This window comes from Coloeus monedula (assembly GCF_965178545.1).
Source record: "Coloeus monedula genome assembly, chromosome: 23".
Taxonomy (NCBI): domain Eukaryota; kingdom Metazoa; phylum Chordata; class Aves; order Passeriformes; family Corvidae; genus Coloeus; species Coloeus monedula.
The window spans coordinates 2,357,011-2,369,044 of record NC_138803.1 but is presented as its reverse complement, the minus strand read 5'-3'; the positions used below and the strand labels follow the sequence as shown (position 1 = coordinate 2,369,044).

Sequence of the window (12,034 nt, the reverse complement as noted above, 5' to 3'; positions counted from 1 at the left end):
GTGGGTCTGCACACTCCTCACTGGTCCCTCCAGCTGCCCTCCTGCTGTGAGCACACACAGTTTTCTCACGGCCAGCCTAAGGAGAACATCTTTGATGAGTGCAAGGGATCCAAGAGAATGATTGTTAGTCTAATTACTGCTTCAACAGCCTCGTCCAAGTACACCAATGAGCTGTCATCAGTCTGTTATGACAGTCTAGGCCAAATTCAATTAGTGTTAATTCCCCCAGTGGTACAGTTAAAACCTGAGATGTTATGCTCAACCTACCAAGCATTGCTGTGGGACTGCTACCATCCCAGTTTTGTTGCTTGGAAATATGTGTTGTCCTGGGAAGTGAGGGGGGCTTTTCTCCTCAAGTCTGTGTAGGGTCAGGGTCTTTTTTATGTGTTTCAATCCTTGTTTGTGCAAGTGGATCACTCTTGTCATCTCTGTTAGTTCACAGGGTTGGTTATACCCTAATTACTTGGATTTGTTAGGCCTCTAGTATGACAAGAGCCATGCCACTGCAACATTAAAACAAATTGGTATTACTATAACTAAAAGGTAAAAAGCACAAGATAAACCACAGGAACCTGACTCTTGTATAGGGTTGACTGTAACAGCAGGACAAGCTGGACTACAGTCATCTGACCCTGGAGTAAGTTGCTGGCATGGTAAAGGTTCTGAAATAATTTTGCAAATACAGCTAAATTATGTTTGAGATCAGGAAAATTATTGTTACCATGTCTGAGACCTATTACTAACACAGGCACCACCAGCATGGCTGGGCGGCAGGTCCACAGTCCTGCCAGACACCAGGAGAGAAAAGAAATTAATTGAAAGAGAGCAGGAGGAGTGGGCAAGGACATTGGCAGACCTGTCCTTTCCATGTTACCATGAAAAGAGTGTCCTGTTTACCTGCCATGTGATGAGCTTACCTCCTTTCCATGTGGAGAGCTTGGGGCACATTTTTGGCCCCAGGATGGGTGAGACCCCACTCTGATGCTTAGCAGGACAGGGGAACTGCCCTGGCCTCCAGCATCTGGTGTCCAGCTGCAGCACCCTGCAGCGAGGAGCTCCCAAAGAGCAGCAGTGGTGGGGAAGGAGCCCTGCCTGCCATCAGGTGATGGCCCCATGACCCTGCATCGTGGGCCAAGAAAGAGGAAAGTCACCGGAGCAGTGGAGGGGCAGCGCTGGTGGCAGGGTACTTCAGGACTTTCTACAAGGGCTAGCCAGGCACAGAGCTGTGGTTCCTGACCTCCACGCCATCCCCTGAGCCTGTGCTGCTTGCCTTGTTGCAGAGAGTTCACCAAGGAGCGCGAGAAGGCCAAGTCGCGGGGCACGTTCCAGAAGCTGCGGGAGAAGCAGCAGCTGGAGGAGGATCTGAAGGGCTACATGGACTGGATCACCCACGCTGAGGTCATGGACAGTGATCGGGCCAGGGGAGAAGGTACCAGCTCTGCTTGGTCACAGACCCTTAGCGGGGGCGTTGGGTTCCTAATGCTGGCCACCTAGAGAGGCAAGGTGGGAATCTCTGAAGAAGTCACAAAGACTCATTTTGCCTAAAAGACCCATGAAACAAAATGCTTTGGCTTCTGCAGAACAGTTTCCCTCCTCTTCTTTTTTTAATTTTGCTGAATCTGACCCAAACTAGCAATGATTTATCCCTGGTGCTACTCCTGCACCTCAGCCACAGTATTTAATATCTGCAGACCCCAAGCAAGGCCTGAGTCTCCTTTGGCAAGAGGCACTTAAATGGCCATGAGGAGCACGTGCCCCTGGTGTGCAGGGGTGCCGTGCAGGGCCACAAGCTCTCACAGTAGCAGATGCATGAATTTCTTGCCATCATTTGACAATTTCAAGGGGTTAGAAGGGGTTAGCCTGTATATCCAGCTCAGGGAAGGAGGTGGATATATAGGCATCTAAAAAAGCTCAGCAAAACCTGGGGAGTTCTACCCCAGAGCCACAGTGTCTGCCGTGCCACCCTGCCTGGTGAAAGCACTTTAAATGCCTCGAGCTGAGTGATGCATGTGTGCAGAGAGCCTTGGGAAACACTGGGACAGACAAAATGCCTCTTCCAGAGCTGTGGCCCGTGTTCTGTTCAGCCTTTGCTCAGATCCCAACTGGCCCCAGTTTTTTCCATGCTGGGGTACCTTCTGCTGTCCATCTCTGGGCTGCCTCTGCTCTTCCTGCAGGGCAGGAATTCCTGGTGCTTCGTGCTTGGTTTGCACCTGATCCTCAGAGCCTTCTGCCCAACTTTTGGTTGCTGACTCCCTGGGATGGCATTGTTTTGAGTTCCCTTCTGATGGGGAAGCTCTTCCTGGTGTACTTCTGGAAGAGGTTCCCTCCCACATGTTCTTCCCAAGGGCTCCAAGAAAAGCCTGTAAATGTCCTTCCCTCTAGGTATGATGGCATCGGATGAAGGAGGGTCAGAGACAGGGAGCTTGTATGAAATTGAGGGCATGAACAAGTGGATTCTCTTCTTGTAAGTGTGCTCTGGCTGAACCATCTGCTTGTATGTGGGCTTCCACTGCCTCTCACTTGCTGGCCCAGCTGGGCCAGGCTTTCCTGGTCAGCCACCAGTTTCTGGCAGAGAGACAGGGACTGGTGCTTGGGGGAAGATGCAAACATTGGGCAGCGAACAGGGAATTTGGCTGGTACTGGCAAAAAGCTTTTCAAGGTGAACAATGTCCTTGCTGTGGGACCAGGCTCCAAGCATCCTCCCATGGCCTGTGCAGCACGGCATGAAATTCAGGAGCTGTGCCTGCAGCTCCTAACCAGAGGTGCTGGAGGCCAAAATTAAGCCAGGAGGGTGAATGACCTGCAGTGCCTGAGTGAATGCACTGAGTTCCAGGGGCAGGTTGTGGTCCTCATCCCTTTTCAGGGAAGGCACTCAGAAGAGGGAGCAGGGGTGGCTTTGCCCTGCAGGCACAGCCCAGGAACCTGGGCCTGGCCAGCTCTGCTGATCCTCTGCCATCTCTCCAGCCGTCAGTGGAGGCGTTGGAACCGAATGTTTCGTAGGAAGTGCAGGGATGTGGTGAAGTCCAAGTTCTTCTACTGGCTTGTCATCCTGATGGTGGCACTGAACACCCTCTCCATCGCCTCTGAGCACCACTTACAGCCAGACTGGCTGACACAAGTGCAAGGTAAGCAAAGAGCCTAAGAGAGAAGGAGGGCCCAGGACACCCTGCTGCCCCAGAGACTTGTGTGAACTGCTGTGAGTGCACAGCCACAGCGGCACGGCACAGAGGCTCTGAGATACACACAGAGCCTTGTTGCCACACAACTCACACTGACCATGCGTGTGTACTCTTAGGGACATGATCTTGCCTGGTGAGCACACACACAGTGTGTCCATGGCACCTCTGCACATGAACACACGTGGCACGCACTTGAGCAGTGCAGCCACTGCACCTCCACCCACCCACACCCACACCCATGGAGCACAGGTGTGCACACACACAGAGCTCAGCCCCACGTGCACACGCACACCCCACGTGCCCACCCTGCAAGGACTCACGGGCGCTGTACAGCCGTGTGCTCACACACACCAGCACACAGTTGCACATCACCCCCTCACCTTCCTCCCGTGTGGTCCGCGAAAAACAGCAGCTCTGGGCTGGGTGGGCCAGAGGAGGGTGAGCAGCCCTGCCCTCCTTCCCTGCCTGCCCAGCCATGCTGGGATTGAGGCCCCTGCTCTGACAGGCCGGATCTCCCACCCCAGACAATGCCAACCGGTTGCTGCTTGCCCTCTTTGTGGCCGAGATGCTGCTGAAGATGTACGCGCTGGGGCTGCGCCAGTACTTCATGTCGCTCTTCAACCGCTTCGACTGCTTTGTGGTGTGCTCGGGGATCCTGGAGACCATCCTCGTGGAGCTGGGCACCTTGTCCCCGCTGGGCATCTCTGTGCTGCGCTGCATCCGACTCCTCCGCATCTTCAAGATCACCAGGTTGGGGAGGGAGCTGTGGGTACTGGCAGCTCACGGTGCCCGGGCATCACGCACAGTTCCTGGGCATCACTGGCCCCGTCCCCAGGGGAGGCTGCAGCGTGAACAGAGCTGGTGGCTGCTGGGTGGAGGAACAAGGCCGAGCTGGGGATTTGTCTCCAGGCCATGGTTTACTGGGAGTGGCGAGTAGGACAGAGCTGAGGCCCCACTCTAGCTTGGGGTTCTAGGATGTTGTGAATGGGGGTGCTGTGGGCCAGGACTCGTAGCTCTTCTTTGTGGCCCCAACCCACTGTGTTCACCCCTCTTCCCCATCCTGCTTGCTGGTGCCCTGTGCAGGCAGCAGCGTTATCTTGCTTGTCACACCATGTCTGCAGCTTCGTTTCTTCCTCTTGGAGCCTGCCTGGAGCAGTCCCAGAGCCCAGCCTGGGTCCAGAGTCCCCCTTGTTGGGCTGCTGGCACATCACCTTGGTCCCTTTGGCTAGGTTCCCTGTGCCTGCCTGGTCCTGCCCACAGCCTTCCCCACTCTTTCACCTCCCACATGCCCCTATCTCTCTTCTTCCCAGGTACTGGACATCTTTGAGCAACCTGGTGGCCTCTCTGCTCAACTCAGTCCGCTCCATTGCCTCTCTGCTCCTCCTCCTCTTCCTCTTTATCATAGTTTTTGCCCTGCTGGGCATGCAGCTCTTTGGGGGCAAGTTTGATTTCGAGGACATGGAAGTGCGCCGCAGCACATTTGACAACTTTCCCCAGGCCCTCATCAGTGTCTTCCAGGTTTGGGGCTGTGGGAAGGGCAGTGGGGGGCTGGGGGTCTCCAGGCAGGAGTTAGGTCTCAGGGGGATGTGGGTTTGTGGGAGTGATGTGGCTTTGGGACAGGAACAGGGAAATGCAACTGGAGTCATGAGCAGTAGTTCAGGTTCAGGGCTGAGCAGAAAGGAGGGTTTGACCATGGGGCTGGAGGGGCTGTGAAGGTTTGGGGCTGGAGCCAGCAGGGTAGGATCAGTCTGTGGGGTTCTGTCATGCTCTGCTGTGAATGCTCCTGAGTCTTTATTACTGCTCTGCTCCCAGATCCTGACTGGAGAGGACTGGAATTCCATCATGTATGATGGGATCATGGCCTACGGGGGCCCATCCTTTCCTGGCATGCTGGTCTGCATCTACTTCATCATCCTCTTTGTTTGTGGGAACTGTATCCTCTGCCTGCAAAGCCAGGCCCAGGCCCCCTGCACCCAGCCCCATAGCATCAGCTGCACAGGACTGGGAAGGGGGGAAACAGGGGCTCCCCTCAGTGTTTCAGTGCTTGCCTTAAGCTTTTCGGTTCTGAACAGCAGTGGAATAAACCACGGGCTTCAGGGCTTGCACTGGTGGTGGCTGAAGGCTGGGGTCTGGAGGAAAGCACATCTGGAGCAGGTCTGGATGTCTGGCAGGCAGAGATTCAGCCAGAGAGGGCAGCCAGCTCAGAGCTCAGTGCTCACAAGGGATGGATGCTGGTTAGGGATCACCAGCCAGGGTTATCACAAGGGCCAAGCTCCAGGAGGGTTTCTAAGGGCACCCTGGAGACCATGGATGGCTCTGGCCACATCCTCCAGACAGGAACCAAGTCCGTGTCCTTAGCACTGTTCTCCCAGATATCCTCCTCAACGTTTTCCTGGCCATCGCCGTCGATAACCTGGCTGAGGCTGAGAGCCTGACTTTAGCCCAGAAGGCCAAAGCAGAGGAACGCAAACGGCGGAAGATGTCCAGGTGAGCACTGCCATCCCCAGCCATGGGAGCTGCCAAACGAGGTGCTTGGGTGTGAGGGGACGGAATGACCTTTCCTGTGGCCCCTGCCCAAACTTCAGTTCCTGCTCTCCCCTCCTCTCTGCTTAGAGGTTACCCAGAGAAGACTGAAGAGGAGAAGCAGATGATGGCAAAGAAACTGGAGCAGAAAGCAAAGGGAGAAGGGATTCCCACAACAGCCAAGGTCAGTTCTGGTGGAGGTGAACCTTGGAGAGCTCCTGGGGAGGGCCCAGGCTCCTTCTCCCACCAGCCAGGATAGACAAAGGCTTGGAGCCAGCCTGTGTCTGGGCTCTTGACCAGAATCACTCCTCGCTGTAGCATCCACTGGTGATGGGTGCTGTTGGTGATGGGGGCTCTCTGGGCCCAGGCAGGACACGTTGCCTGGTGACACAGCTCCATTGCTGGGGATCCTTTTTCTCAGATCCATTTCCTTGCCCATAGCCAGTGGTCAGTGGCTGAGATGGTCTGGTGCACACCAGTGTGGAGTGGAGCAAAGCAAGTCAGCAGCATCCCAGATCTCCCTTATGCCCACACCAGCCCCCCCACAGGCAACCCCCTCTGTTCAGCCGTGCTGGCTGCGTGCTGAGCTGCCCCGAGGAGCATCTGGCCAGCAGCTACTTCCCTGTCCACTTTGCAGAGATGCCCTTAGAAACTCACACAGGAGTTGCTCCATATCTTACTCCACCCCTGGCATATTTGCATGGCTCCAGGCTCTTGCTCAGCACACATTCCCATTTCCCATCCTCTTTCCCTTGATTGCAGCATCCCCTCACCCAGCTCCAGCCTGGGCCAGCACTCCATGTGCCTGGTGTTCTGTTGGCCAAATGTAGAGATGCTGCTTATCCCACATGGCTTCCAGGATGAGAGGGTCTGGCCAGCTGGCACATCCTCCTCTCTGTCTCTCCCTTGTTTCAGTTGAAAGTGGATGAATTTGAATCCAATGTCAATGAGATCAAAGACCCCTACCCTTCTGCAGACTTCCCAGGTAAGACTTGTCCCTGGAAGGGCAGCAGGAAGGCTGGGCAGGCACTGCAGAGGGATGTGTGTGAGGAGCAAAGGATGTGGTGACCTTTCACCAGCCTTGGGGTACTGAGGTTCCTGTGGCTTGCATGCCAGATCAGGATTATGGGATCGGAAGCTTGTCCATGAGGTTGTATTCCCTTTCCCACTCTGGATGATTCTTTTCTTTTCCCTTCTCGTGGCCACCCTGCAGGTGATGATGAGGAAGATGAGCCCGAAATCCCCCTGAGTCCTCGGCCACGTCCCCTTGCAGAGCTACAGCTGAAGGAGAAGGCTGTGCCCATGCCTGAAGCCAGCTCCTTCTTCATCTTCAGCCCAACCAACAAGTAGGCACTGGCCCTTGTCCCTGCCCTGTAGGGCCAGGCATGGCCCAGGTGCCTCTGGCACCAAGTGCTCACAGTGGGGTCCTGTTTGTGCATGACAGCCAGTTCTGAAGGGAACCAGCTCACAGACATCCTTCCATGCCTGGGGCCTTCCTGTGCTCAGGGTTTAGCCATAACCCTCTGCCACGCTGCCATGACCCCATCTCATGTCCCTCTGGCCCCTTGCAGCATCTCAAGGCATTTCTGTCCCTGGCAGGTTTCGGGTCCTGTGCCACAGGACTGTTAATGCCACCTGGTTCACCAACTTCATCCTGCTCTTCATCCTGCTCAGCAGCATTTCCCTGGCAGCTGAGGATCCCATCCGGGCCGAGTCCTTCCGCAACAAGGTGCCCGTGGAGATGTAGAGGGTTGGGATGGGTGGGGGAGACCTCGTGGAGACTCCCAGCCCCCCAGCAAGCAGGGACTTACTTGCCAGATGCTGTGCCTAGCCTGGGATTGCAGCCCTGCCCCTGGGAGGGCAGTGCCCTCTGGAAGGAGAGGCTGGATGTGCTTTCCATTCCGGGTGCAGTTGGGACAGCGTTTTACTGCTCCATGTCTCAGTTTACTTCTGGGTAAAGAGATCCACCAGACAGGGTGTGCAAGATTATTTTGGTTTGAAACTGTGGTGACTTACTGGGGAAAGAGAGATGCTGTGAGGTGGCAAACTGGATCTTTGGTGTGTGCAGTGCCCTCGGATGCTGCTGGCATGCAGTGGTGGGAGGCATGGCTCCTGTCCTGCAAGGTACCAGTGGGTCTGGCAGGGACTGGGGGATCTCACATAAGACAGCCTCCCAGGGCACTTGGGGTTTTTGGGGATCAGATGCTTTCAGGTGAATCAGGTCAAGCCTAACTCACCTGGAAAGGGAGAGCTTTGTCCCAGCTGCAGGTTGGATCGTGCACTGGAGAAAATCAGCAAAGCTGGGAAAAGTTCTGGAGTCTTCTTGGTACTGGGCTTAGAGACTGTTGAGCTGGATGGGCTCCCTAGTCCACAGAGTGGACAATTCCAGGATGTTTGAACACACTGAAGCATTTCCCAGGTCACCCAAATCTCATCCAGTATTGGTGTCTCTGTCCCCAGATTCTTGGATACTTTGACATTGGCTTCACCTCTGTCTTCACAGTCGAAATTGTCTTGAAGGTGAGTCCTTTGCCCCATGGTCCTGCCATGAGCATGGCCAAGCACATAGGTCTAGACTGTTGTGGCCATGGACGCTCACACTCTTTAGGCATTCATGCTCCTGAAGGTCTCAGTGAGGAGGAGCTGCCAGCTGATCGTCCCTGAGAGTTCCTTCATGCACTCTGGGTAGTGCATGACCTGTCCCAGAGGCCATGTGTCCTCTCTAGTGGGGTCCAGCAGCTAAGTCAGCTGTGCTGTGACATGGGAACACATCAGCCGTGGCGCCAGCGTTTTCATTCTGACGTGCCATTAAGAAAAAGAGAGAAAGAGAAAGCAGTGAAAACCTGTGGACCAAAGTCGTAACCCAAGCTGCTGCCACATGTTGTTCCACTCCAAGAGTCTTTACTATTCTTTAATTTGCTGACTGACTGGGAGAGTTTTGTCTCCAGCCAGTGCTGCATAGAGGATTTCCACCTGAAGTCACCTGCAGAGGTCTGAGCAGGACAGGGTTCCCAGGCCATGGAGCTGGGGCCTTGTGCCTTGTCCACCCTTCCCCCTGTGGAGGGACCATGCCCTTGAGCCCTGCCTGGCCTCTTTCCTAACTCCTTCTGCTCCTCAGATGACAACCTACGGTGCTTTCCTGCACAAAGGCTCCTTCTGCAGGAACTCCTTCAATATCCTTGACTTACTGGTGGTCGCTGTCTCCCTCATCTCCATGGGAATCGAGTAAGCACCTCCATGTGCCACAGAGTGGGCACTGGTCTCTTCAGGCTGGTGGGGCAGCTGGGGATGGTGGGTGGAGGAGGAGCAGCTGGCCCAATGACTGCCCATGTGTTTGTAATGTCACGTTTAGGGGACACGGACAGCTGCCCGCAAACTCCTTGAGTGTCAAAGGTCAAGGAGGTCAAAGGACGCTCCTTGAGTGTCAAAGGTCTATGGGTAGAAATTCAGTTTGGATCTGCTTTCTCCAGCTGCCAGTGTCACCTGGCCTTACGTGGGGTGATGGCCGGTGACATCCGCGTGTCTCTGCCATCCCTTGTCCCTCACTGCTGGCCCCAGCCTGCCCTCCATGGCTGCTTGGTGGGGCTGTGCCAGCCTGGCCTGGGCAGGGAGGTCACCTCGTCTCAGCTGTGCCTTCCTCCCCAGGTCCAGTACCATCTCTGTGGTGAAGATCCTACGGGTGCTGAGGGTGCTGAGGCCTCTGCGAGCCATTAACAGGGCAAAGGGGCTGAAGGTAAGCAAGAGGCTGGGACGGGGGGACCTCTTCCCATGGGTATGTGGCAGGTGTTGTGCCCTGTTCCCAATTCCCACCACCTGTCTGTGAAGGGCTCTGCCCACTCCCTCTGCCCTTGGGTGTGGGATACAGAGCAGGGGCTTGCCCCAAACGTGGTCACACCTGCACTGTCCTTCACCTCTGCAGCACGTGGTCCAGTGTGTGTTCGTGGCCATCAAGACCATAGGTAACATTGTGGTTGTCACGACACTGCTGCAGTTCATGTTTGCCTGCATCGGAGTTCAGCTCTTCAAGGTGAGTGGTGCCTCAGGTGGGCAGGAGGGAGCTTCTGCTCGAGCACATCCTGGCCAGGCTGTCCTGGACATCACCTGGGGATGGTGTCTGCCGGTGCTGGGGTCAGCACAGGCTGTGCTCTCGGTGCTCTGTGAGGGGACCCAACTGCTCCAGGCCTGGCAGTGAGAGGAGGGCAGGAAGCACCCAGGGTACTGTCAGGCCCTGCACCTGCAAAGGGGCCAACTGCTTCACCTCACTTCGTGCCTCAGTTTCCTCTTTCTAAGGCAGCTGGTGCTTCTGACTGATTTCCTCTGTGCTTTGATTGTGAAGGGTTTCCTTTCTCAGGGCACCACTCCTGCTCTCTGGGCCTCAGCTGCTCTAAGGCAGAGCTGGCCCTGGCTGAGCTCAGTTTTATTCTAATAACTGAGCTTAAATTCTGAGCTGATGTAGGAAGAGCTTTCAGGACACCCAGCAGACTGAGCAGACCTGTCAGCATACTGTAGATTTTAGTTAATTCTCTGGTTACTGCTTTCTTCCCTATTTTCCAAATAGTTGACTCCCAGATAGGGTAAGCTATGTAGGCCTCAGCTCAGAGCCATGGAAGGTTTTTTCCCATCACTAGGCAGTGCTTCTTGATCTCAGCCTGGGATTGACCCCAGGTCTGCCATGACTCTGGAAACCCCTTGTGAACTGGGCTGTGTTGGCAGGCACAGTGGGGAGGCCAGTGGTGGTGGTGGGCCAGGGTGGGAGGCTGCGTGGAGATGGTGGGGGAGAGACTGACTGAGGGCTGGGAAAAAGTCAAAACTCCCCAGGGCTTCTGAAGTCAAAGCAACACCACTTCTGGTCTCTGTTGAATGCAGGGCAAGTTCTACATGTGCACAGACCCATCCAAGCTGACAGAGAAGGAGTGCAGGTAAGAGCTCTCTGCAGCTCCCAGGTGGGCAGTGGCCAGGGGTGGGAGCTGGGGGGATGTGGTGGGGGATGCTTGTGTTCCTGCATGGGAATGTTGCATCCAAAAAGTGGACCTGAGGTGTCGTCGTGTTCTCCCTCACCCTGGGGTAAATCGGGAGCAAGCACAGGGCTGTCCTCCCCTCCCAGGGATCGAGGCCAGTGCTGCAGCACGTGGGCTGAGGGGGGCCCTGCACTGTGTCCCTTCTGCTGCAGGGGTCAGTTCATCAACTATGTGGACGCGGACCCCACGCAGATTGAGGTCCAGCAGCGGGTCTGGGTGCACAGCGACTTCCACTTCAACAACGTCTTCTCAGCCATGATGTCGCTTTTTACAGTCTCCACCTTCGAGGGCTGGCCACAGTGAGTCTGTGCTGAGGGAAGGTCTGTGCTGGGAGCAGAGCACTGCCATGGGCCTTGGCCAGGGTAGAGAAAGGAGAGCTATCCAGGCTGAGAAGCAGGACTGCTCACCCTGGCAGTGGCTGTGCAGTTGGCAAGGTTATCCAAGCAACCCTGTCCCACCGCTGTTGGATGTCCCCAAAGCTCTCTGTAACCTTCAAGAGGAGACATGGTGTTTCCCACCCACTTAGGATTTCTGTTGCCTCCATTTCCCTCCTGTAGGCTGCTGTACATGGCCATTGACACCAATGCTGAGGATGCAGGCCCTATCTACAACTACCGGGTGGAGATTGCAATGTTCTTCATCATCTACATCATCCTCATTGCCTTCTTCATGATGAACATCTTTGTGGGCTTTGTCATCGTCACCTTCCAGGAGCAAGGGGAGAATGAGTACAAGAACTGTGAGCTGGACAAGAACCAGGTAATGGGAGTGCTGGAACAGGAGAAGGAGGACCAGCCCTGGGTCTGGCACTGCTGGGGCTGGCTGGTTCGGATCAGCCCTTCTTTGTGGTGACACTGCTGACACAGATGAGTTGCACCTGCCCCAGGTCTGTTTACTGCTGGGGCAGGGCCAGCTGGACCCATGTCTAGCACAAAACAAGCCTTCTGAGGGAAGGGCAGAGGGGACCAGAAGCAGGGAGTGGGTCTCCCTGGACAGGTAGGGTGTCCAGAGTGAGCTGGAGCAGAGGGCTGTGCCCAGTTCTGGGCCCCCCAGCACAAAAGCAACATAGATGTACTGGAGTGAGTTCAACAAAGGTGGTGATGGAGGGTCTGGAGCATCTAAGGAGGGTCTGGGAGTCAAGTCTGGTGTTGAGAAGGCTCACAGGGATCTTACCTATGGGTATAAACACCAATGGGAAGGTACAGAGGAGGCTGAGCCAGGCTCTTCTCAGTCGTGCCCAGTGACAGGAAAAAATGCAATGGACACAAAGTGAAGAAAACAAGAAATTCCATTTAAACTTTAAAAAAGCCCTTT

General features: G+C 55.3%; 1 protein-coding gene across 1 annotated transcript in view; it reads left to right on the top strand.

Annotated features, from left to right (window-relative positions):
* Positions 1–12,034, top strand: part of CACNA1S (calcium voltage-gated channel subunit alpha1 S) — a 45,616-nt gene that overhangs the window by 16,407 nt on the left and 17,175 nt on the right. The window contains exons 8-25 of the mRNA XM_082296239.1: positions 1,281–1,429; positions 2,383–2,464; positions 2,965–3,125; positions 3,704–3,929; positions 4,490–4,697; positions 4,992–5,112; positions 5,552–5,666; positions 5,793–5,886; positions 6,618–6,687; positions 6,916–7,048; positions 7,302–7,431; positions 8,163–8,222; positions 8,821–8,927; positions 9,348–9,435; positions 9,622–9,729; positions 10,569–10,621; positions 10,873–11,019; positions 11,278–11,479. Of these exons, the coding sequence (XP_082152365.1) occupies positions 1,281–1,429; positions 2,383–2,464; positions 2,965–3,125; positions 3,704–3,929; positions 4,490–4,697; positions 4,992–5,112; positions 5,552–5,666; positions 5,793–5,886; positions 6,618–6,687; positions 6,916–7,048; positions 7,302–7,431; positions 8,163–8,222; positions 8,821–8,927; positions 9,348–9,435; positions 9,622–9,729; positions 10,569–10,621; positions 10,873–11,019; positions 11,278–11,479 (2,254 nt within the window). The remainder of the gene's footprint in view (positions 1–1,280; positions 1,430–2,382; positions 2,465–2,964; positions 3,126–3,703; positions 3,930–4,489; positions 4,698–4,991; positions 5,113–5,551; positions 5,667–5,792; positions 5,887–6,617; positions 6,688–6,915; positions 7,049–7,301; positions 7,432–8,162; positions 8,223–8,820; positions 8,928–9,347; positions 9,436–9,621; positions 9,730–10,568; positions 10,622–10,872; positions 11,020–11,277; positions 11,480–12,034) is intronic.